The 26827-nt window shown below is 37.8% G+C and overlaps 2 protein-coding genes across 3 annotated transcripts in view; both read left to right on the plus strand.

Annotated features, from left to right (window-relative positions):
* Positions 1-26827, plus strand: part of pdcd6ip (programmed cell death 6 interacting protein) — a 266698-nt gene that overhangs the window by 225260 nt on the left and 14611 nt on the right. For both annotated transcript variants that reach the window (XM_028817538.2, XM_028817539.2), the window contains exons 11-14: positions 15769-15880; positions 17426-17595; positions 22098-22346; positions 22623-22757. In XM_028817538.2, the coding sequence (XP_028673371.1) occupies positions 15769-15880; positions 17426-17595; positions 22098-22346; positions 22623-22757 (666 nt within the window). The remainder of the gene's footprint in view (positions 1-15768; positions 15881-17425; positions 17596-22097; positions 22347-22622; positions 22758-26827) is intronic.
* The window catches only part of arpp21 (cAMP-regulated phosphoprotein, 21), a 511143-nt gene that overhangs the window by 68138 nt on the left and 416178 nt on the right, over positions 1-26827 (plus strand). The window lies entirely within an intron of this gene.

The following is a 26827-nucleotide window of genomic DNA, read 5'->3' on the forward strand; positions in this document are numbered from 1 at the left end:
CAGTGAAAATCCTGTTCTTGCCATGTGTTGCTCAATCTTATCCTTGATAATTTCTTCCATTGATATACCTGTTAAGCTTACTGGCCTATATCAGCTTGTATCTGCCCAGTCTCCCTTTTTATATAACAGGATAGTAGTATTTGCCATTTTCCGGTCCTTCGGAATTTCACAAGTATCCAGTGACTTCCTAAAAATATGTGTCAAAGGTTGACATATGTACTCGCCAACCTTCTTAAGAACTTGAAGGTTAATATTATCTGGTCCTATTTTGAATGTTCTTTTACTACTAAAAGAACAGTGCTGTTTGCATGTGTCTGAGGGAGTAGTTTGCTGCCTTCTAATTAAAATGACACACTGTTAAGCAAGCTCCAGGTATAAGCCATGGAGGGCAATAAAAGTGGCAAAGACTTCATACGGAAGCAGGCTGGAAAATGATTTTGGTGGAAACTGTGGAAAGGTCAACAGGTGATCAAGGACTTCAAAACATAGCCAGGTGTGCCCACCTTGCTCCTGAATGAGCTGAGTGAGTTACTTGCTTGTTTTGAGCCTTACGACTTAGACTTGTTGAGTGTTGCAATGTTTCCATCGCTACTGGCAAGCAGAGCTGTCCTGCAAGTGACAGAGGCTAACTTGAGTAAACCCTTCAAATGAATAAAACCCTGCCTGTCTCAGATCCTTAACACTAGAATCCCTGAAGCCTACAGAAAAATTCTTAATTCTGGGCCACCTTAAATTCCTTCGTACCTCCGCATTAGCGTCTTTTATTTTGCAGATGTGTTGGTCAGCACAAGCAGCCTGCTATTCCATTCCCCTACCACTGCTGCTCAAGTAGGTCTCCCAGCATCTGTTTATCTGGGTGTGAGGTGCCTGGAGTTGTATAAGGTAAATAATACATTGTTATTTGGAACACATGCCTTTAATGTGTGTTCCGTGTCTTCAGTGATCTATGTAAATGTAGGATGACAGGAAATGCAAGGCAAGAAATGTTGAACACATAGCTAAAACAAACTTTTTTCAAGTTATAGTACAAATGACAACATTTTGACGTGTATAATGTGTGAAGACTGAAGTCAAAATATCAAATAAACACTTTCACAAAAGGTACAAGTACAACAAAACAAGTGCTCTTTTATTCAAGAATATAAATGTAGGGTTAGGATCCGACGCTGACATTACCGCTTGGGTGATGCAACGGTAAGAACTGCTGACTCATAATCAAGAGGTACACCCAGATAAACAGACTTGAGTTGGGAGAACTTTTTGACTGACTTGTGGAGTGGCGGTGAGGAGATGGGATAGCAGGCTGCTTATGGAGAGGTGCAATGGAATTTAAGGTGGCCTGGAATTGCAAGTTTTTTCATAGGCTTCAGGGAATCTAATGTTAAGGCATATGCCACCTGGCTGTCACAGGTGTACACTGACATCTTCAGTTTGTTCCTGTCTTTATGAACGGTGCCACAGTATTTTAAGATAACCACAGTTGTTGCTCTGCCCAAGAAATCTGCTGTTTTCTGCCCGAATGACTATCAGCCCAATGTGTAAATCTCCGTGGTAATGAAATATCTGGGATATCTGGTCATGATCCACATTAACTACAACATCCCTGCTTCACTGGATCTGCTGCAGTTTGCATAGCAGTATAACAGATCTGTGGATGATGTCATCTCCCTTGCCCTACACACTGCTTTGGGACATCTGAAAAGGAAAAACACTTATGTCACAATGCTGTTTATTAACTGTTGTTCTGTCTACAACACCATTGTGCCCTTCAGTCAATTAACATATGATTTTGTAGCAAAGCATGAAGGCAACAATTACCAAGTTTGTAGACAACACCACTGTGATTGACCTTTTAAAGACTTTACTGTATAATACCATAACAACATCTTCCCTATTTTGACAAAACAAAGAAAGTCATTGTTGACTTAAGAAAAATCAAAGGCAGTCACATTCCACTCCACATCAATGCTTTCCCTGTCCAGGCAGTTCTCAGCTTCAGGTTCCTGGGTGTCCAGATCACTGACTGCCTTTCGTGGTCAGTCAACTCCACCTGCATACTCATAAAGGGTCATCAAAGGCTCTCTTTTCTGAGGAGGCTAAAGAGCTTTGGGGTTTGAACCAAAACACTAGTGAACTTTTACCACTACACTATTCAAATTATCCTGATAGGATGCATCAGTGTGGTTTGGTAACCTGACTTGCCAGGATCACAGATTCTTCCAAAAGAATGGCCATACAGCTTCTAAAATCGTTGAGGCTTCACTGGTTACTGCATCTACCTGATTTATGTGTAATCGTACTGTATGTAACTTTTTTTATCAGTTATCCTATTTACCATATTTACTTATTTATGCATGCTGTTTATTTATCATTTTATCTTCTACTCTATTTATTGTATTTATATATCACTGCAAATGTGGCACAAGAATTTCACTATGCAGTGTATGTAAGATCTCTAATCTTTGATCTCTTTGTCTAAACTAATCATGAAGAACAGGAATCACAGAATACCTAATACAGATTTCTGATTCCTTCAATCAAATGTGAAAGTTTCCATGAAAAAAAAAAATTAAAAGTTACTTGTATCCCAGAATACATATGTTAAGTGTCCATTTGTATGCTCACAATCTTCCAAATACACATATTTGGCTGAAATATTGTTAAAATAAACAATTTCTTGAAAATCCTCTTGTACAAGAGAGAAAAACGTTTTAATTGAAGATCTCATTCTCAAATTTTTTGTTTGTTGTCAGCCCAACATCTGGGTTTTTCATCTGCAGTTTGTGAAACTGCACCAGTGAGAAGCCTCCTGCTTGTTGAAACATCTCAGAAACGCACAAATACGAGGCACAATTTCATTCTGGTAATATTATCACATTTTACTTTTGGTTTCTAATTGTATGCCTATTTCATACCACATTCTGCAATTTTGTGGAACCTTGTGGAACACCATATAGAATATCCTGTGTCTTTGAAGTATAATTACCACAATTAACAAAGAATTTTCTACCTGCCAGGTAGGACTCACACCAATTTAAGACACTGCCAGAGAGGCCCACCCATTGACTAAGGCGATTTCTAAGAATATTGTGATCAATGGTATCAAATGCGGCACTCAGGTCTAAGAGGATGAGAACAGATAAACAGCCTATGTCTGCATTTACCCGCAAGTCATTTACTACTTTAATGAGTTCAGTTTCTGTACTGTGATTTGTTCTGAAACCTGACTGAAACTTCTCAAGAATAGCATGTTTATTGAGGTGGTCATTTAGCTGCATAATGACTTCCTTCTCTAGGATTTTACTTAAGAAAGGCAGGTTAGAAATTGGTCTAAAATTTTCAAAAGCAGAGGAGTCAAGATTATTTTTCTTGAGCAGGGGTTTAACTACAGCAGTCTTAAGACAGTCTGGGAAAACCCCCCGTATGTAATGACGAGTTTACTATGTCTCCAGTATTTACAAAACGTGTTCTCCCTGTAATGTATGACTAAAACTATTTAGGACCCAACCAGAAAGTCTGTCTGCTGTCTTATCTATGGCAGTTAATTAGAATGCCATGACCTTTAGTATTAATGTTCTCACTCACGTCTAGACGAACAAGGCCTGATATTGCATTAATCCCCAAATCCTGAGAGCAGTTTCTGTGTTGTGATTAGATCTAAAGTCTAACTGATAACTTTTCAAGAGCATGTTATTTTTTTTACTCAAGTAATTATTTAACTATTGAAAACCACTTTTTTAAGAATTAAGCTTAACAAAATGTAGGATTTAGAAAAGTGTAAAATTATCCAAAACAGACTATTCCAGGTTATTTCCTTAAGCAGATATTTGACTAATGTAGTTTTAAAATACCAGGAAAACACCAGCTTTGTTGAGCAATGATATATGTCTAAAATATAGTCAATTAATCAGCCAGAGTAGTTTGAAATAGCCTGTAGGAACTGGATCAAAGATGCAGGTGGATGGTTTGAGTTGAGCAATTATTCTACTAAGAAAAAAGTTCAGTTTGGTGTCTTTAATAGGAGCAGATTCAAGTAACTTTGTTCTTGAAGTCTAAATGATATTTTTCTTATGTTATGTATCTTTCCTATAAAAGCACTACAGAAGCTTTGCACGTATTCGCTGTCTCGCAAATCAGACTGCTGTATTGTACTTTCTTAGACAAATCTTCTGAATTCTATAGCATACTTTTAAATAGTTTTTCTCCATTTACACTTGCATCATTCTCTTTTTAAATTTACAGACTGTTTCCAAAGGAACTATAAGCTAGCTGAATTTTTTTTCCATGTATTTTTCCTGAGTTGCTGTTTAGGACACAGAGTTCGGCCTAGTATTAAAATTGAATGCCATACTCTCCACAGTGCTGGGTGTATTAGAAGACATACTGGAATTTGGCATACTAGTAGTAATGCTAGTTGCCATCAGAATGATACCTTCTAACAATGCCAAATTTTATTCACAGATATGAATATATTATTACAGAACTAGTGGTTTGTGATTCTGATGTACAGAGTGTATGTTCACCTCAAAGTTATATCTCATTTAAAATGACAAAATCTTGTATGTTACTACCTGTATGGACAATATAGGTGCAATATGAATTTAGAACATTTATATTAGGTAGAAAGTCCAATGGGAACTGGGACAGTTTTTGGCCTTGAGACCCCTCCAGTTTAACTAGAATTTTTTCATCTGTTTGTTTTTCCTGGCCTTCTGACCTTATCCCCAAACTCATCTTTAGAGAGTTACATCATGATATTGTATACAGTGGAACCTCGGTTCACGAACGTCTCGGTACACGAACAAATCGGTTTACGACCAAAAAGTTCGCCAAACTTTTGCCTCTGTTTACGACCACACACTCGGTATACAAACAAGCCAGTTTCCCTTTCAGTTTGTACATGTTCAGTCTCTCCCTGTGCATTTCCTGTGCAGCGAACAAGAGAGAGAGCGAGAGAGCGTGCGACACACACACACACACAGGCAGCACGAGAGAGACAGACGCACACACACAGGCAGCGCGAGAGAGAGACAGACGCACACACACAGGCAGCTCGAGAGAGAGAGCCGCGCACACACAGGCAGCGCGGGAGAGAGACATACGCACACACACACAGGCAGTGCGAGAGAGAGCTGGATGCATAAGGTAGGAAGGCAGTTAAAGAATGCAGTGGGCTTGATTTTGTTTTCACTTCTGTTTACAGCGATCGGTTCGTAGCATGCATTGTTGCAATGTTACTTTTCTTGGTGGTTTATTAAATTACGGATTTTTTCAAATGTTCATTTTTTTCCCTGTGCTTAAAACTCATTAAAAAAAAAAGTGTTTTTAGCCAGCGGTTGGTAGCGCTATAGCGTGAACTATTGCAGTGTTAGTTTTCTCTGTTGTTCAAGGTTTTCTCAGTGTTATTCAATGTTTTTACATTTACTTTACTATTACGCTGTGCATTCTATGGTTTAATTAACTATATTTGTGCTTAAAAACTTAAAAAAAATATATATTTACATATAGATCGTATGGTCTGGAACGGATTAATTTTATGTACATATAATCCTATTGGGGAAATTGCTTCAGTTCACGACCAAATCAGTTTACGACCAGAGTTTTGGAACGAATTATGGTCGTGAACCAAGGTTCCACTGTATAAGGATGCTACTCTTTTGCTAGTTGTATACAGTATCTCTTTTATAAGATTGTATAGATTTGTTTTTTTCTTTACTTATTCATTAAAATTCTTGTTTAATCTTACTTGTTTTTCTTTTCTTGTAACTACCTCTTTGATATCTTGTAATGCATTTTCAGCTACATTGTTTGTATGGAAATGTGCTATACATCTCTCTATTATCAAAGAAAATCTTGAGATGAGACTATAGAGATTTTTTCAAGTCCCGCGAGATGAGACTATTGCCAAGAGATTTTTTCAAGTCCTGCCCTCCTCTCAACCATTTACAGTAATTGTCCCACGCCCACAGTCCTCTCACCTCTCATACGTGTGAATGCTTTTGTCAGACACAGTTCCTGCGCTCTCAGCTCTTATAACTTTTTACGTTTTCCTTACTTTTAAGTTCCCAATGAAAGAGGACTTATTATGTCCAAATCTTATTGAAGAATTTCATCCTGAAGTGTTATCAACAGAAGAATGAGTATACGGGCAATCCTAGCACAGAGAAACGATGAAGTCAAATGAGTTAACGTGAAAATTGTAGATTGGTTACACGGCAAATTGGTTAAATACGTATCAATAGACTATGCTGAAACAGTTGGTGGTGATTGTGCAGAAGATGAATACATCAACTTACAATATCCCATAGAATATCTACAACCATTAACCGAAGTACTGTTGAAAGAAGGATGTATCGTAATGTTATTGCATGATTTATGTATGATTAATGGCTATGCAGTAGGACAAGATTACTTGTATTGAAAATTGGTCGAACGGTTCTGACATGTAAAATTTTAACAGACGACAAGAAAGGTAATGTAGTAATCTTCCGCGGATAACATTAGACACCAAAGCAGATCTTGATATGCCACTCGTATTAAAACGTTTATAGTTTCCTGTTAGAATAGCTTTTGCTATGGCAATTAACAGATCACAGGGAGAAACATTTGCAGTTACACGTTGTGTTGCCATGATGTAACTCCAAACACGGAATTAAAATTCAAAGCGATATTGACGAACAAGTTAATTCCAAATATTGTTTTTACTGGTTTTATAGTAAAAGTTTAAAAAGTATTTGCGTGTTAATTTCAAAGCCAAACAGAATGAAAACATATAACGCAACGAATACCTCTAACACAACATGAAAAATAATTTTCTTTCAATTAATTATGTTTTACTATTTTTTTCTGTGGTTAATTACTCGCTGTAATATAAAATAGTTAGTTTACAATGTAACAATTCCCATGAAAATAACAATCTGATTAAATTGTACATCTGCTTCCCCACATGCGAGTGGCAGAGACGCAAAGTGGCTAGTGCATAGTGCCCGCATGGGGTTTGGTGAGCGAAGCGAGCAGGAGCCCCCTAGTAAATAAATAAAAATAAAACATACTGGCTAAAACCAAACAAATGCACATGGTTTATCAACTCACAGCTATGGGGTCACTTTGATTATCCATATAAAAATTGAAATTACCTACTGTAAGATTGTTGCACAACTAGTTTTAATAAATCTGAACATTTTTTGATAAAACAAAGTAGTATATTTTGCAAAATACATCTGCCTAATCTAAGGACACATGATACTTCTTTAATATTGAAAATAAGTGAAACTACTAAGTATGGTGTGTTTTTAATTCCACAGACATAAGAACATATTAGCCATGCCCCTATCTTTCTTTCCTTATAGTGACGTGGTAGGAAATTGTGTTTCTTTGAGCTCTCTGATTAGTTTTTGCTGCTTTCTGATGTTAGCAGAGTGTACGTGTATGCACTTTAAGAATCTCCTTAAAACTAGGGGGCTCCACCCCCTGCTCGCTTCGCTCGCCAACCCCTGGTGTTGGGTAATTATAAATAGCGTGATGTATGTATGAGCTATAGCATAGTGTGAAGGTGTAGATGACGCATATAGGAAGCCAAGAATAAATTGCAAGGCACAGTGTAAAGATTTATCGGAAAATTTCTTTGTACACAACATTAGTAGTAAAGATGGTGTCTTGTTCTTGAATGAGTTTCTCTTGGCATGGATCATTTATAACCTTAACTTTAACGTCAGATGAACGTCGAACTCGTGAGAAGGCCACATAAAGTTGTCCATGTCCAAAAACGGGGTCAGAGAGGTAGATGCCAACCTTGTTCATGGTTTGGCCTTATGATTTGTTGATGGTCATGGCAAATGCAGGTTTAATGGGGAACTGTTGCCGTTTAAGTGTAAAAGGTAATTCTAGGTCAGAACTTGTAAGGTCAAGTGTAGGAATCAGAACAGTATTGTTAGCATGTGATCCTGTAAGAAGTTTTGCTTCAATAACATTGTGTGTCATGGTGTTGATGACTAAACGTGTACCATTGCATAAACCTTGTTTAGTGTTAAGGTTTCTTAATAGCATGATTATCGTTCCGATTGTAAGGTTAAGATTGTGTTGTGGTAATTCGGCTGGGTTAATAGTGTTCAAATATTGTAAGGGGAAATTAAGATGGTCATTGTTGTCATCAGAGTCAACTTTGTCAGAGCTTAGAAAGAGCCGTGCCTCTACAGGAAGTAATGCAATGACTTGGTTATTTATGTGATCAACATTAATATTTTTTGGACATAATATAGTCCGTTGTGTTAAAAGGGGTATTTGGTCTAATGAGATTGTTGTTCCAAATATCTCCGTAACTAAGTCGTCGCAGATAAAGGCTTGAGGAATTGTAATAATATCTGGGTGAAGTCCATCTGTATTGGTGAGTGTACCATCTCCCAGTTGTAATAACCAATTGTTATATTCTGGATCTGGACATCGCATGTTTTGTACCAACTGTATCTTTTGAAAACAATGCCAATTGTCAGCGTAACATTTTTTCTTCCGCGGTTTTAGAAGCGCGTTGTAGGCGCCGACGTTTATTGTTTTTTTTGATGCGGGTTCGTGTTTGTGGTCCCGTTATTCAAGCCATCTCGTTCTGTACCCGTGATCGTGAATTCATGACTTGTTTGTTCTTTATCGTTAGTAATATGGATAAGTAATAAGGAGGATCGCACTCACTGTTAATATGCGGACTGTTCGTTTCTTCGTATTATTACCAATCAGGTGTCGCGCCTGTATATGTATTGTAGTCCGGTCTCTTGTTGTTTATGTATGACGTCGTCCGCGTATTTTAAGGTGGACTGAACAATAGCTGAGCGCATGGCATGTGGAGCAATAGCTAAGCACTGTCTAAAATCTCCTCCTAATAAAAGTACCTTTCCTCCAAAAGGAATATTATTATTCATCAACGCAATGCCAATTGTCCGCGTATTTGAAGGTGGACTGAACAATAGCTGAGCGCATTGCATGTGGAGCAATAGGTAAGCACTGTCTAAAATCGGAGTGACATGTGTTTTTGGAGCCGAGACATTTTTTCTTCCGCGGTTTCAGAAGCGCGTTGTAGGCGCCGACGTGTATTGTTTTTTTTCATGCGGGTTCGTGTTTGTGGTCCCGTTATTCGAGCCGTATCGTTTTGTACCCGTGATCGTGAATTCATGACTTGTTTGTTCATTATCGTTAGTAATATGGATAAGTAATAAGGATGATCGCACTGACTGCTAATAAGGAGCCTTTTCTGATCGTGAATTCATGACTTGTTTGTTCTTTATCGTTAGTAATATGGATAAGTAATCGTGCGTTTTTTTTGAGGGGCGCGTTGCCTCATTTTTTATTTCTGTTAGTGGAGGGGGGCTTTGTGTGTCATGGGTCTGAATCCTCGTTTTTGTGTGTGTCCTGTTTCGTGTGGTATGGGCTTCGTCTGGCGCTTTGTTGCATGGGTCTGTTGCTATGGGCGCGGAGCATCATTTCTCATTTTTCGGTGCTTGGAGGGTTTCTTCGTATTATTACCCATCAGGTGTCGCGCCTGTATATGTATTGTAGTCCGGTCTGCTGTTGTCTATGTATGACGTCGTTTGTTGGCGTGCGTTTTCTTTGAGGGACGCGTTGCCTCATTTTTTATTTCTGTTAGTGGAGGGGGGCTTTGTGTGTTGTGGGTGTGAATCCTCATTTTTGTGTGCGTACCGTTTCGTGTGCTATGTGGCGCTTGCGTCTGACTCCTTTGTTTTTGGTGTGCTAGGGGCGCGTTGCCTCATTTCTTGCTTCTGTTAGTGGAGGGGTGCTTTGTGTGTCGTGGGTCTGAATCTTTTTTGTGTGTGTCCTGTTTCGTGTGGTATGGCCTTCGTGTGGCGCTTTGTTGCATGGGTCTGTTGCTATGGGCGTGGCGCATCATTTCTCATTTTCCGGTGCTTGGAGGGGGGCTTTGTGTGGCGCCTGTGCACTTCGTCTTTTGCGTCCACGGCCCATGTCCCTGCGTTCATCCGGTTTACCATTCTCGTTTAGTAATATGGATGTGTTACTTGCATAGTTTATTCTGGATACTTTGCAATGAGAAGAGCTCTCATCCTAGTGTGATGTACCTAAATGTAATCTATACTTGTTACATTTAGCATACTGTTTGGCTCTCTTAACCTGGACTTTTTGGAATAAACATTGAATGGTGGATTGATGTGCAAGGGATAATCATTCACACAATCAATACAAAGAGGTGCAGAAGATGGTATACACATGGCTTGCTTCAGTGTCACATACATAATCTCATTGCTGAATTGGCATAAAGATAAAATAATATATTTGTAAACATTTTACAAATACTCGATTCAAAGTATAGGAGCTACTAAATTTGATCAATTTTGGCTCAGTTTATCAAGTTTATTTTATTGGGGCTATTTTTGAGCAGACTACTTAGCTTTGGAGTTGACACAGGTTATTTTCTCATGGAAAGGCACTTATTAGCTTTATATTTTGTAGGTGAGCTAAATCCTCACAGGCAATGTAATTTGTAGTTTTTGGGGTACATGCTGCTTATATTATTGAAGCATTGTCTTATGATATGCTCATCTTAAATTCAATTCAGAAGACTGGAATATTTGGATCTCCAAGTGACAGTTTTTATAATGAAGTTATGAAGTTCTCTTACACTGCCCTACACTTTTAAATTACTATTAGTATTTTGTAAACTACTTCTTGAGAATATTATCTTGGGTGTTTTTTGCCATTTCTTTCTTCAGCAGGCATAGAATAAATTAATCTCAACATCCTGACAATACATGTCAGTTTTAATATGTTCATGGCTGGCTTCTAATCGCATTTCAATTGAAACATTATTGCTCTTGTTATGAAACTTTGAGCTCAGTGCTTCTTGGCCACCTCATGTCTACTGACCTCTTCCTGCTTTTAGAATTGGGTTTGATAGAATTATTATTTGCTGTCATTTGAGGGGGATGATTAATTTTTAATATATTAAATTTTGATGGCTTTCTATTACAAAGTGAATAAACTATGGGTGTGGAGGGCAGAATGTTTAATAGGAGTTTGAATTTGAATGCTAAAATCGTTCTTTAATTCTGAAATGAGAATTTTGTTGCCACAGTTCATTGTGAACAACCATCCTGTCTGTTACTGCTCATTTGCAAGTTTTCTTAGTAACGCAAGGAATTCACCTTTATTAAGTGGAGCTTAATGCATCTTGAGGACAATTAAAAACACACACTTGTAGAAATTGTGACATCTCATTTCTTTGCTGCATTGTTCAGTCTTCCAGAATTGGGAATTTCACATTGGTAAAATAAAGGTGTTATGGCTACATAGACTCTTTTTACATAAACAACAGCACAGGTATTCTTTTTTTATTAAAACCTGCACTTAACATTCATATAGTGTATCGAAAAAGAGTAAATTTGTTTTATGTTCAATCTGCATTTGTATATCTGTTTGTGCTGCATGTGATTTATAATTTTATTTTCTTTCGTTTGAACTAGAGCCAAAATGGTATTATGTAAACATTACCACCGTCAAGCACTATTATAGATGTCAATGCCCCCAAATCCTAATTAAGCATTGTAAGTATGCATTTTGTGGTAGGTTAGGTTTTGAATAAGACTGAAAAGCCTTCAAACACTCATCCAAATGTGGGTGTTACATGATGACCTTTTTTGTTACAGACCGATAACTCATAAAATAGAGTTTGGCTTGTTCTTTTAACCTCTTCATTACCAAGCTATTGATTCTTGTTACAATTAAGTCGGTAGTCATCTGTTAGAGGGTCCATCACAGTTATTATGTGCTCAGTTACTCAGAAATGTATGTTGTACCTTATAATTAATCAAAAAAAAATGATAAATAAACTAACTGGGAAGACACACTGCATTACTTTTATGACATGTATGTACTGTATAAAGAGGTACTTGTACTCGGAAAATAATACTCCTTTTACTGCTGACACTAGGAACCACTGATTTGGAGGTTTTTTTTCTTTACTATGATATGCAAAAATTTTGGAATTTTTTTTTGTTTACTGTTTTATACTGTGCACAGCAAAATTCTGATTTCTTCCAGCCTCTTAGGTTTTTTGGCAACATATACATTGGTTAGTCATCGAAGGTTTGAGGGAAGTACAGAACAACAATGTCAATCAAAGCCTTTGGTCAATGACTTTTTATCACTATTGAACTCATTTGATTTTATACAGCATATTAATACGCCAACCCACTCTCTCGGTCACACCCTTGATCTCGTTCTTACTCGTGATATTTCAGTGAATAATATTGATTTTTGTGATGTTTCTTTTACTGATCACTTTTCTATAATGATGGATCTGAATATTACTGTTGATGTCCCGACAAATAGCTGTCCTCCACGCTGCTCACGCTTTTTAAATTCTTCTGTTATATCTGATTTTAAAACCATTTTCTCTAGTCTTGATGTGCATGACCAAAATAATAGTATCGATGATTCTGTCGTAAAATTTAACTCTTCCTGTACAACGATTTTAGACTCAATTGCCCCGCCCAAGATACGCAGTAATAAGGGTAGACCTACTCCCTGGCTAAATGAACATACACGATCACTGCACCGCGCCTGTCGAACTGCTGAACGGCGTTGGAAAAAAGATGGGCTGATTGTCTCTAAACAGATTTTCAGGGCTTCTCTTTTCAATTTCCAGGCTGAAGTTAAGATAACAAAACAAAACTTTTTTTGCCGATTTAGTATCATGTCACTCAAAGAATCCTAAGGTCTTATTTAATTCAATTAATGCGGCCATTCACCCTCACTCTGCAATGGGATTAAATAGCATTGTTCATTCATGTGACCAGTTTCTATCATTCTTTGTCAGCAAAATCGATACTATCCGCCGTGGCATTGTTCAAACAGGCTATGAACTTCCTACTGATAATCATGACATTGTCTTAGAATCCTTTGATCTAGTCTCACTTTCACAGCTAAAAAGAACTATTGACACCCTTAAACCAGCCCCCAGTCCTCTGGATATTGTACCACCACGTCTCTTAGTGGAAGCCTTTGATGTGTTAGGCCCACCCTTATTAGTCATTATCAATGATTCTATTAGTTCGGGAGTTGTGCCTTCATTTTTTAAACATGCTGCAGTCCATCCCCATCTGAAAAAGGCAGAATTAGATCCTGGAGTTTTGGCCAATTTTCGTCCAATTTCCCAACTGCCATTTCTGGCTAAAATTCTAGAAAGAATTATTTATAATCAATTGGTTGATCACCTTAACTCCAATAATTTATTTGAGATCTACCAGTCTGGCTTTAGGTGTTATCATAGTGTTGAAATGGCACTCCTGAAAGTGTTCAACGACATCTCTCTTATTACTGACTCAGGTGATGCGGCAGTCCTTCTCCTCCTTGACCTGTCCGCTGCCTTTGACACCATTGACCATGAAATATTGCTGATGCGGCTTGAACATCTTGTTGGGCTCAAAAGGGCTGCTTTTAACTGGTTCAGGTCATATTTAACTGGTAGACACTTTTCAGTGACTTTTAATTCCTCTTCTTCATCTACTGCTCCTCTTAAATATGGTGTTCCTCAGGGATCCATTTTGGGTCCTATTTTATTCTCTATATACCTTCACCCTATTGGATCTATTTTTAGGAAATTTAACATTGTTTTTCACTGCTATGCTGATGATACTCAGGTTTATAGATAGATAGATAGATAGATAGATAGATAGATAGATATTCCTTTCTGCAACTCTACAACAAATCAACTCCACAACTTTCTGTCTGAACTAAGATCCTGGATGGCTAATAATTTTCTTGATCTAAATCAAAATAAAACACAGGTGCTTATAGTGTGTCCATCAGCTAAAGCCCAAATTGGTCTTGGACTTCTCGCTCTTTCTCTATCTTTTCCAAACCTCAAGTCCGTAATCTTGGTGTTACCTTTGACAGTAACCTCTCTTTTGAGCAACAAGTAAATTCTGTAGTCAAGAGTTGCTTTTTCCAACTTCATCTATTAGGTAAGATAAAGCCTTTTTTATCTTGTAGGGATCTTGAAATAGCTACTCATGCGTTTATTTTTTCTCGCCTCGATTACTGCAACTCGCTGTATTCTGGGATTAACAAATCTCTGATACGCAGGTTACAGTTGGTCCAAAATGCTGCCGCTCGCTTTCTGGTTGGGGCAAGAAAGTATGACTCTGTTTCTCCTATTTTAGCTTCTTTACACTGGCTGCCTGTCAGTTTTCGAATTGATTTTAAAATCTTGCTACTAGTTTTTAAATCTTTACATGGGCTTGCTCCTGCCTATTTATCTGAACTGTGTGTTTTACACCAGCCATCCAGAGTGCTTAGATCTTCTGGTCATCTGTCTCTGGTTGTCCCTCGTACCAAGTGTAAAACTAAGTGGGACAGGGCTTTTGCAGCTGCTGCTCCTCGCCTGTGGAACTCTTTACCTCATCACATAAAGGAGTCGTCTACAGTTGAACTGTTCAAAACAATATTAAAGACTCATTTCTATTCACTTGCATTCCATGACCTTCAGTAATACTGATGGTTTCCTCTTAGTGATTATATAACATTACTTTTATTTTTTATGTATATAACATTACTTCTATTTATTATGTATTTTATTTTATGTTCATATATTTTATTTCTATTTGTTTTATGTTAATTATTTTGTTTTTCTTTTATTCTATTATTGTAAAGCACTTTGGCCACAGCATTACTATGTTGTTTTAAATGTGCTATATAAATAAATTGACATTGACATTGACATTAACAGATTTAATGAAGTGTTTACTCTGTGGTCCAGTGCATTTGTGACAAAAAAGGGTATAGCACAATAAAAAAAACAATCAAAACTTCCAATCAAATGTTTAAAAATGGTGCAGCATGAAGCAATGCTTTGACCTATCTGATTGCCTGCATGACAACATAACTGAGGCCAAGCTGTAATTGTGCCCCCAAACTAGGGCATTTCGAGGTTTCAAGTACAGAGCACAAGTCCAGTGAACTATGAAATTTTAGATCAGATTAGATTAGTTAAAATATTGTATTCTCAGGGGAAATTTGGCCTTTTACAGAAGCGTATTCAACAAAATATATACGCACACACGCTATGGTCTGAACAAACACCCAAATGACTAAAAACAAAGAAAACTTCCGACTTGGTAGTCACAGTCACAATGTGGCATTATGTAGGAATATTGTGTTTCTTCACACACTTCTTTTGAATAATTTGTTAGCTGAAAGTACTCATTAGTGTGTCAGAGAGAAAATATGCAGCATTGTTCATAACAGCACTTAGTTTTGATTTCATTCTCTTCTTCACTACTTGAGATTGACAGAATTAAAACAGGATATTTTACCTGTTCTCTGTAGAAGAGGAAAACTTAAAAAGAACATAGTGAACATGTAAAACAATAAACTAAGATATAAACAAATCCGTCTACATATGTTTGATTTTTTTAGATCCATTTTAATTTTATTGCATTTGTTTTCAGTATATGTCATCAGGGGTTGCTTGTTCGGTTACAGTTCTCTGTATCTGTAGTATCTATAGTTTGACATTTACTTGTTGAGTCCTAAATAAAATATGAGCTGGAATCTCGCATGGCCTTCTTTTAAGTATATTTCAATAATTTGCATTGTGTATCTAGCATTGTAAATTGTTACAATGCAGGCTGTGGATCAATGCTGATACAGTTTGTGTAAAGGCCCAGAAGCCTGTTCCAGGACTAGTAGTTAAACAGTTACATACACATGGCCTTAATATTTCTGATACATACTTTCATTTTTCTGTAGTCATTTAAAATTTTGGATGAAGAGGAGTCCACAGACACTGAACTGCGAACTAAATTTTCTCAACGCTGGCAGAGGATTCCTTCCAATGAACTTTACAAGCCCCTTAGGACAGGTATGCATTGGTAGACTCTATGAGTCAAATGTTTGTATTTTACCTGCAAAGTGTATTGTTTTCAGATGAACATGTGTAAGTGTTGGCTTATTGCCCTGTTAGATGTGTTTAACTCTAAGATTAAACTTTTGTTATTGTAGAAGGCAACAGTTGCAAACAAAAGACCGTCACAAATTGAACACTTGCTTAAGACTTTTTTTTTCCAATTTTGATTAAAGTCAAAAAATGTAAAAATGTTTAATATTGAAAACAATGTCAAAGCAGAAAAAGAGACATACAGCACTTTATGTCTAATAGTGCCACAAACTTCATAGTGATAAATAAAATAAATAATAAATAATAGAATAAATAGTTTGGATCAAACAGTGCATTTTCAATGAGTATTGGTTACCTTCATTGGCATATTTGTTTCAGTCAGTATAAACTAAGGATACAGCTTTTAAATCATATATTAAAAATAGAACAGAGCTGGAAATCTAGGATGTGGCGATCCAAATAATTGTTCTGTTTTATAGCTACTGTTTGATCTAAATGCAAGTGTAAACATACAGATGGACTAGCTTGTGTGAAGGTGATTGTGGGGACAGGCATTTGAGCATTCATATATGCAAGCGTTTTACACATACCCTACAATCTTAGTTTTTTGATACAGGAGCTAACTGGTTCATGACATTAAAATCACAGTGTCTGTTTTTTTGTCACGCAAGGCCACATATTTGCACATATTGGACTAATGAAATAAGACCAATAAGATAACACAAAGTGATCTTACTTCTGTCTGAAAAACAGCTATGAGCAATTTAGTTATTTGTTTAATCTGTTTTACAGGTCTTGAAACTGGCTTCTCGACATGTTTTAACAGACCGGAATGAAATAGTGTAATTTTAAGATGTATCTCAATTTGTGGATCTATTGGTCTCAGACATTTTGGTCTAGTATATTAAAATACTAGTCTCAGTATTACCATTTAAGGCTCCAGAATATTTTAGAAACAAATTTTGAACAAGATTTCCCAAATGTATAATGTTTAGGAGAGTCTATTCTTTGCGCTCATTAAGCAGCTGAGCATCATTTGTACACCACAGCATACATAAGCATTTTTGTAGACCATGTGCTTCTCTTTATGGCACATTTAATTTTGATTTGCACGGTCCTTGGGTTTCATCTCAACAGAGCATCTTTATGATGAGGAGGATTGTGAGGTTCACAGCATGAATATATGGCCGAATGATTTTCTGCAGCCATGTGAAGCTGTTAAGTCAGAATGGGCATTAATCTGTAACATATATTTCTGACATGTGTTGAAATCATACTTACAAATTGAAGCTTTTCCCTGGGCTTATTCATTAATAGATAATTGTACCTAATAAAGTGGCCGGCAGGTGTATATTTTGCAGAAACACAAGATCAGTGTTGTAGCACTTTTGATTCAACTATAGTGGCTTTAAGCATAAATTTTTTGGTAATGTTTATAACATGTTTTTGTTTGAAGTCGGTCTACCATTTAGTTTTAAGCTGAATTGTCCAATCTTACTTTTTCTACAGAGGGAGGTAACTTCCGGAATTTGCTGGACCAAGCAGTCCAGGCAGATAAAGTTGTAAAGGAATGCTTTGCAGGACACTCTGAAATGATTTCTGTGCTCTGCAAACCAGAGGCAGAGCTCAGTGCTGCAATACCCTCTGCTAATCCCACAAAGACCCTACAGGGCAGTGAGGTAAGAGACGTTCAGCAATTTCATGTGGCTGTGAGTTTATGGTTTTGATTTAAGATCAGGTAATGACAAGAAGGTTGGCAAATTGCTTCACTCCTCAGTAAATTTTACATTAAAGGAGAAAGTTGGAATTATGCTGGTGCAAAAGCTTTTCTTCTCCAGCATTAAACAAGCTCATGTTTCCTAACCAGATCAGTCTCATGCAACTTTACATTTATGTAGGTGTTTCGATTTCAACTGTGCGGATGTGTTATTTTTTAGAACAAATTCATACCACATCATTCACTTAAAAAATTCTACTATGTAGTGCTGGGCGGTATGACCAAAATTCTATATCGTGGTATTTTTAAAAATTATACCGGTTTCACGGTATTCAATGGTATTTTTTTCCCATGCATGAGTGGATGTTAACTACATTTTCCACTGCAATTACTACAGTAGACTGGCTAAGAATAACCTATTCCACTGTCATGAGCATTGTACAAAAAAACATTTTAATGTGCACACAAGTATTAATACAGGTTTGCATGGCTTCATAAAGTGATAGTTTTCAAGCGGGTGGAATCACATTGCATGACAGATGCAGTCAAAATATAGAACTTTTTTATTGAACAAATTTTGCAAACAACTTAAATTAAAATTGACAACATGTTTTCATCCATCCAAAGAGGCATTTAGACTTAGTAAAATATCCAGAGGTGCTTGTCAAAAGTTGTATTACACTGAACATGTCTTAGAAAAGGAATAAATAGTAAATATTTTTTGTAAACCAACTACACTTTCTGTTAATCTTAACAATCTCTGTCCACTGACACGTTAAAGTGACTTTTTAAACAACTTTTCCATCATTAAACTGCATAATATTTAAACTAATAAATAATAACAATAAAATAAATAACTGTATTATTACTGATAGTTGCACTATTCAAGGCTTCAAGCCCAGGTGCATTACACAGTATTCACCAAATAAAAATAAAATAAAAACAAGTGCAACTTGGTGATGACATCTTTACCAACTGAACCATCATTTAGGCAAACTACATTAATATGGACCTTGCTTCAAGCTAAGCTATATACATAAAAAAAAACTGCAACTTGCATTTATAATGCTATTTGTGGCATAGCCCTACGGAAGCGTATTAGGGCCACGGTGAAGAAAAAAAAATACAGACACAGGGAAGAAAAAAACAAACTATATGTCGAGAATAAAGTCGACATGTTGACTTCATTCTCGACATTTCCACTTTAATTTTGACGCTTATGGCAAGATTAAAGTCGACATTTCCACTTTATTCTCATACTTTATTTTATAATTAAAGTAGAATGTCGTAAACTAAACTTCATCCTAAAATCAATGTTTAATTTACTGGATTTTCTCAAACCCCATCATAAGTTAATGTAGCACATTAAATGCTTTGTGTTAAGTGTTCCCCAACCCAGTTATTAATCACTACGCTTCTTAAACTGACTTCCTCCGCACTAAGAGGAGGCGCCGGCAGCGATCACCGCACAGAATCCATTCACTTCATGATATTCCTGCTCTCTGAAAATTTAGAATGCTAAAATATATACTGCATATCATTTTCAAGATGAAATGCATTAAAGCAGGTATTAAACATGTACGGTAGTGTGGCGGTAGTGCTGCTCCCTCGCAGTAAGGAGTCCCCAAGTGTACGTTCAGTGTAGAGAATTTTATGGCAGGTGTGACGAGGCTCCAAAAAACTGGATGTATGAATGGGTATTACACAGGTTTAACTTAAATATTGTGTAAATGTTGGGTTTGTGATCTGGTGGTCGGAGACACAACCACAGAATTCAATGGATGTTCTTCTCAGCGGGCTTTCTTTATTGCATGCGTGCTGTCTGTCTGACATACCAAAACCCCAGTTTCTATGCTTCCTTTTTCTTTCTCCATATAACCAATCACCACACGATAAACGTCTTTGTGAAATTAAAACTAGTTATAAATTTAGCCTACGGAGTGTTCATAACTTTAAAAAAATCTTTGTTATACATGTTTAATGTGCCATCCATTCAGGGTTGCGCCCATCCCAGCAAGCATTGTGTGCGAGACAGGAGCAAATCCTGAACGAGTTGCCTGCACATCGCAGGGTGAATACGAACAAAACATACACTAGCAGGGTCAATATAGCATAACAAAACCCCATATCCTACATGACTTTGAAAGGAAACTGAAGCACGCCGAGTAAACCCACCAGAAAAACATGTAAATTCAAGGCAGGGTACACCCGAGACACCTTTGCTGCGAGGCAGCAGTGCAATCTCCACGCCGCCGTGCCCCCACATGATTAATACATGCTTTAATACATTTCATCATGAAAATTATATCAAGTATTTATCTTAGCATTCTAAATGTTCAGAGAGCAGGAATATCATGAAGTGAATGTATTGTGTGTGGTGATTGCTGCCAGCGCCTCCTCAGTAATAATAATAATAATAATTCATTACATTTATATAGCGCTTTTCTCAGTACTCAAAGCGCTATCCACACAGGGAGGAACCGGGAAGCGAACCCACGATCTTCCACAGTCTCCTTACTGCAAAGCAGAAGCACTACCACTGCGCAGTACAAGAGGAAGTCCGTTTAAGAAACATGTACCGATTTAACATGGCTCGGGGAACACTTAACACAAAGCATTTAATGTGCTATATAACTTATGATGGGGTTTGAGAAAATCTAGTAAATAAAATATTCATTTTACAATGAAGTTTAGTTTACAATGTTCTACTTTACTGACAAATTATGAGAATAAAGTCAACATGTCGACTTTAATCTTGACATAAATGGCGAGAATAAAGTGGAAATGTCGAGAATAAAGTCAACATGTTGTCACGCTATTGCACAGTACCCAGGTACATTACACTGTATTGAAAAAAAATAAAACAAGTACAACTTGGCTTGCAGTATTATGCAGTAGTATAGAAACAGTATTTACACATTTGAACATAATGGTCCACATCCGACCTTTTAAAACCAAAGTATCTCCAGGCAATGGATGTGACTTGTTTTTTTCGGTAAAAGTTCTTCTGTGTCATCATGTTCAACTTTATCGACTGCTACAGCTTCACTTTCGGTATGTTCTTTGTCCATTTTCACAACGCAATACCTACACTACCGCATGTACTCCATTACATGCCTATTTAGCGGTGTAGCAGTGAAAAAGAGCCCCCGCACAACACCTCCACTAACACATGTACTCTGTTGTATGTGATTAGTGGTGTAGCAGCGAAAAAGGTCCCCCCTTGAACAGTTTCCCGCTGCGCCATGTCCCGAACGTCCTTTAGGCACGGTGTTGTGGTATAAGAAAAATCCATATCATAACAAAAATAAAAAACGTTTTCGGTATGAACCTGTATACCGCCCAGCACCACTACTATGCTAATTTTCCCCACAAAAAGGTATCTGAACTATGTCAGTAAATTTTTATATACTTTTCTGACTGTAAGCCTATAATGGTTCATGCTTTGCCGATGCTGCAAGTGTCACATACCACAAAAATCGATTATTTAAGTGATTGAGTATTCTACCAATTATTCCAACAATTAATTGAGTAATTGGATAAGAAATACTTTTGTTTTATTTAAGAACAAAGTAAAACACACACAAAGAAAATAAGACATCTCTCTTAAAGTTAACTAATTGTTTTCTTTTATAGAAAAAACATTTTTATTGTTTAAATTGCATACAATAAAATTATTTGTCAAAATGAAAACCATTTAGTGCATTTAATTGCAATATTACATTCTGAGTTTTAAAGAAAACATTGTTTGAAATGAAAAACAAGTACAAAAATAATAACAATTGCAAAGTTCTTATAAAACTAATGCATAAATCAATAATCATAACACAAACAATTAGCATTTAAGTTATGCAAATTAACTTTCAGAACTACAAGTTTCAACCTATCTACAGCTCAGGCCTAACTTGAGCCTTTACTGTCTTCTTGGAAGACTTTCTGGCATTTGTAGGAGGCAAAAGAAAAATTTCGGCAGGATTGTATCCCCTGGATGAGGTAGATATAATGTGTATTTATGTATGTAAGCCTTTAAAGGAACATGTGATGGTTGTATTGAAGAAAAGTGAAACACAATGAGCTCAGTACGGTGTCATTGTATGGATTAAGCAAAGCTTTGATGCAAAGAATTTGCTTTGATTTTTAGTAATCAAATTACTCGAGTTTCTTGAGGAATCATTTCAGCCGTACATACCACTATGTCTTCCCTTCATTAGTGCTGGAGCGATGTCAATGAACTTGTCAAAGATGAATAGAGCTTGTCCTCAATGAGGATAGTTGATTCCATTGGTAGACTGTAAAACAAAAGGTTGCTAATTACATTTTTCTAGTATAAGTATTTAGTAGTGCTGGCCCACTATTGGCAATCTGTTGCTTTAAGATTTCCTTTGCTAAGTGTTTGCTAAATAATGGCTAGTGTTTTATCAAGTGGGATGTTACTGCTTTTTTTATTTTTTCCGTTTCTTTTAGGTTGTAGGAGTCCTTCGAACTCTGCTCTCAGACCTTGACGAATTGAAGTGTGAAAGGGAAAAGCTAGAAACTGACATCAAGATGGTGCAGTTTGATATGACAAACAAGTTTCTGACAGCCTTGGCACAGGATGGTGCTCTGAATGAGGAGGCTATCTCTGTCACACAACTGGACAGCATCTATGGAGGATACACCCAGAAAGTACAGCAGAACCTCAAGAGTCAGGAGGAGATACTTGGAAAGATTCAGGTGGGATGTGCCTGTTGAGCTTTAGATACAATAGTTACTGTCCAGAGGAGTGAGTAGTGCTTTGAAATTACAGGAGGGCATAACTAAAGTTTTGAGCAATGGACAGAGCTTTCTTGTCAGGACTTTGAGATGTGGTATTACAGGTGAATTTTGGCCTGCCCTTTCTTCTCACCAGGCATTTAATGAGGACTCGACTGAGTAGATGTGTTTGCTTTCTGAGAAAATTAAGCTTACCGACAGCATCTGCTGGCCTCTGAATTTTGACTTCTCTTTTAGGTTTCTCATGAGGAGTTCTCTAAAATGAAACAGTCAAATGCAGATTCCAACCAGAGAGAGGAGATGCTAAAGAAACTGGCTGCTGCACATGACAACTATTTTGAGCTCTGCAAGAACCTAAATGAAGGCACTAAGGTAGTTCTTGTCTGCTGTTCTCCGAGTAATGTTGGGTTAGTTACATAACAAGTATTATTGTTCTTCTTTCGGCTGCTCCTGTTAGTGGTTGCCACAGCGGATCATCTTCTTTGTCTCCCAACCGTCTAATATACTCTAATGTACTCATTTCTAATCCTATGCATCCTTGTCACACCCAGTGCAAATCTTAGCATATTTAACTCTGCTACCTCCAGCTCTGTCTCCTGCTTTCTGGTCAGTGCCACCGTCTCCAACCCATATAACATAGCTAGTCTCACTACCGTCCTGTAGACCTTCCTCTTGCTGATATCCATTTGTCACAAATCACTCCTGACACTCTTCTCCACCTATTCCACCCTGCCTGCACTTTCTTTTTCACCTCTCTTCCACAATCCCCATTACTCTGTACTGTTGATCCCAAGTATTTAAACTCCTCCACCTTCGCCAACTCTACTCCTTGCATCCTCACCATTCCACTAACCTCCCTCTGATTTACACAAATGTATTCTGTCTTGTTCCTACTGACCTTCATTTTTCTCCTCTCTAGAACATATCTCCACCTCTCCAGGGACTCCTCAACCTGCTCCCTACTCACACTACAGATCACAATGTCATCAGCAAACATCATAGTCCACGGGGACTCCTGTCTAATCTCATCTGTCAACCTGTCCATCACCATTGCAAATAAGAAAGGGCTCAGAGCCGATCCCTAATGTAATCTCCCCTCCACCTTGAATGCATCCGTCACTCCTACCGCAGACCTCACCACGGTCACACTTCCCTCGTACATATCCTGTACAACTCTTACATACTTCTCTGCCACTCCTGACTGCCTCATACAATACCACAACTCCTCTTGAGGCACCCTGTTATATGCTTTCTCCAGGTCCACAAAGGTGCAATGCAACTCCTTCTGGCCTTCTCTATACTTCTCCATCAACACCTTCAGAGCAAACATCGCATCTGTAGTGTTCTTTTTTGGCATGAAACCATACTGCTGCTCATTAATCATCACCTCACTTCTTAACCTAGCTTCCACTACTCTTTCCCATACTGTAACTTCACGCTGTGGCTCATCAATTCATCAGCCTCTCAAAGTACTCTTTCCATCTGCTCAACTCTCCTCGCTTGTGAGTATGTTTCTATTTTTCTCCTTCATTACCCTAACCTGCTGCACATCTTTCCCAGCTCAGTCCCTCTGTCTAGCCAATCGGTACAGGTCCTTATCTCCCTCCTTAGTGTCCAACATCTCATACAACTCATCATACAGCTTTTCTTTAGCCTTCGCCACCTCTCTCTTCACCTTGTACTCTTGTCTACTTTCTGCATCTCTCTGACTATCTCACTACTTCTTTGCCGTTCTCTTCCTCTGTATACTCTCCTGTACTTCCCCTTTCCACCACCAGGTTTCCTTTTCCTCCTTCCTCTGTCCAGATGTCACACCAAGCACCCTTCTTGCTGTCACCCTTACCTCATCTGCTGTAGTTTCCCAACTGTCTGGTAACTCTTCACTACCACCCCAGTGCCTGTCTCACCTTCTCTGTAAACTCAAACTTGCAGTCTTCCTTTTTCAACTTCCACCATTTGATCCTTGGCTCTGCCCTCACTCTCTTCCTCTTCTTGATCTCCAGCGTCATCCTACAGACCACCATCCTATGCTGCTTAACTACACTTTCCCCTGCTACCACTTTGCAGTCTTCAATCTCCTTCAGATAAACTCTTCTGCATAGGATGTAATCTACCTATGTGTATCTTCCTCCACTCTTGTACGTAACCCTATGTTCCTCCCTCTTCTTAAAATATGTATTCACCAGAGCCATGTCCATCCTTTTGGCAAAATCATTCCTTCATTCCTCTCCTTGACACCATACCTACCCATCACCTCCTCATCTCCTCTGTTCCCTTCACCAACATGTCCATTGAAATCTGCTCCAATCACCACTTTCTGTCCCTTGGGTACACTGTTCATCACTTCATCCAACTCATTCCAAAAATCTTCTTTCTTATCCATTACACACCCAACTTGCGGGGCCTATGCAATAACAACATTCATCATCACACCTTCAATTTCCAGCTTCATAATCGTTACTCTGTCTGACACTCTTTTCACCTCCAAAACACTCTTGACATACTGTTCCTTCAGAATAACCCTTCTCAATTTCTCCTCCTATCCATACCATGATAGAATAATTTGAATCCACCTGCAATCCACCTGGCCTTACTCCCCTTTCATTTAGTCTCTTGCACGGGCAATATATCAGTCTTCCTTCTCTCTATCATATCTGCTAACTCTCTCCCCTTACCAGTCGATACTGCCAACATTCAAAGTTCCTACCCTCAGTTCCACTCTCTTTACCTTCCTCCTCTCCTTCTGCCTCTGCACACGTCTCCCCCTTCTTCTTCTCCTTCTTGTTCTTCTTCCTCTTCTTTTTCTTCTTTGGCCAACATTAGCCCAATTTCCGCCAGCACCCTGTTGGCTAACAGTACTGGTGGCGGTCGTTGTTAATCCTTGGCTCAACCGATCCGGTATGGAAATTTGTATTGTTCTCTGCATATTGATTTGGTAAAATTTTACACCGGATGCCCTTCCTGACGTAACCTTCCCGATTTATCCGGGCTTGGGACCGGCACGAAGAAACACACTGGTTTGTGCATCCCCTGTGGCTGGGTTATAACAAGGATTGTTGGGTTACCAAAATAAAGGTTTCACGGGTGTTACTCCTGGGTTATGTAGCAGGTTCACAGTACAGGATGTTGAGACTCTCCTAAAGCCAGCATCAGATTAAAGATGAAATGATCTTGCTTTCTCTAATTGAGATCATTTCATCTTTAATCTGATGCTTTCTCTAGTCGTACTACACCCAATTTACTTGTATTCATATGCTTTCATTAAATATTTTGGATCTACTTAGCCTCCCTCCTACAGGATATCTGCTGTTTTGCTAACTGGAGTTTAGAATACTGATTTTTGTGTTACTCTAATTGTAGGTGTAAAATTGTTAGTTTCTAATCCCTTTTGCCTGATTTTTTTTTTATTTTTTATCTTTCTCATTACTTTGATGCTTGCACCTTCATTCATGCATGCATTATAACTTGCATTGGATAAAGGCATCTTCTAATGAATTTATAAATAATAATAAACAAAAACATCTATAACCCAGAGATTTTAGGCCAGTGGTTTGGAGTAGGACAGCAACAGTTAGTAAATACCAGGTTTGAAAAAAAAAAAACCTGATTCTGATCTGTTTCATAGCTGTTGGACCAGATTACTTGCAGGTAACATACACTCTCATGAAAGAGTCCTGTGCTTTTAGAACATTTGTAGTTTCAGGAGGACTGCACAATTTACAAAGTATGAATTGAGTCCAGGCCAAGCTTTTTTTTTTTTTTACAATGTACTCTTCTTGTTTGTTACGTGTCCTCTATCTAACGCTGCATCACCTGACTTTAGACCATGTTGGTACCTATGAATGATGTCTAAGGGTGGGGTGATAAAGCTAGTAACACTGTTTATCTAATTATGAAATACAATTCAGAGTTGATTGTTTCTACTATCAAATTTCTAATTACAAAAACAAAATTAAACATTGGCGATAACACATAGTTGAACTTTTCCTTGTGCCATTTTATGGGACTGCAGTGTCCTTGGTCAGTGCAGGGCTCCAGGCTACAACTAAAAATGGTCGCAAATATGACCAAAAATAGGCTTTGGCAATTGTCATTTCTACTTAGTTTCACAGTGGCGAATTAATTTGTTGAAATTTTAAACTTGCTATATTGTAACAAATAATTGATTTTTTTTTTTTTTTTTTTGAAATATTGTTGACCGGATGTGCCGTTAACATGTGTCAGTATGTGGCAAGTGGTGGGTGGCTTGCTCCTTGGTCATCCATGAGCCACTTTCCACTAAAGGCTGGTTTACACTTGATGCCTCCCTGTGCTAAGCATGAGAGAAGTGTGGTGAAAATAATCTTGCCTGCACTGGTACTTTACAATGGCGGGTATCGGGCATGGAGGAAAAGCTTAAAAATGTACTTACAACATATCCATTTACAAGCCAAAAAAAAATT

The sequence above is a fragment of the Erpetoichthys calabaricus genome, chromosome 13, assembly GCF_900747795.2.
Source record: "Erpetoichthys calabaricus chromosome 13, fErpCal1.3, whole genome shotgun sequence".
NCBI classification, from domain to species: domain Eukaryota; kingdom Metazoa; phylum Chordata; class Cladistia; order Polypteriformes; family Polypteridae; genus Erpetoichthys; species Erpetoichthys calabaricus.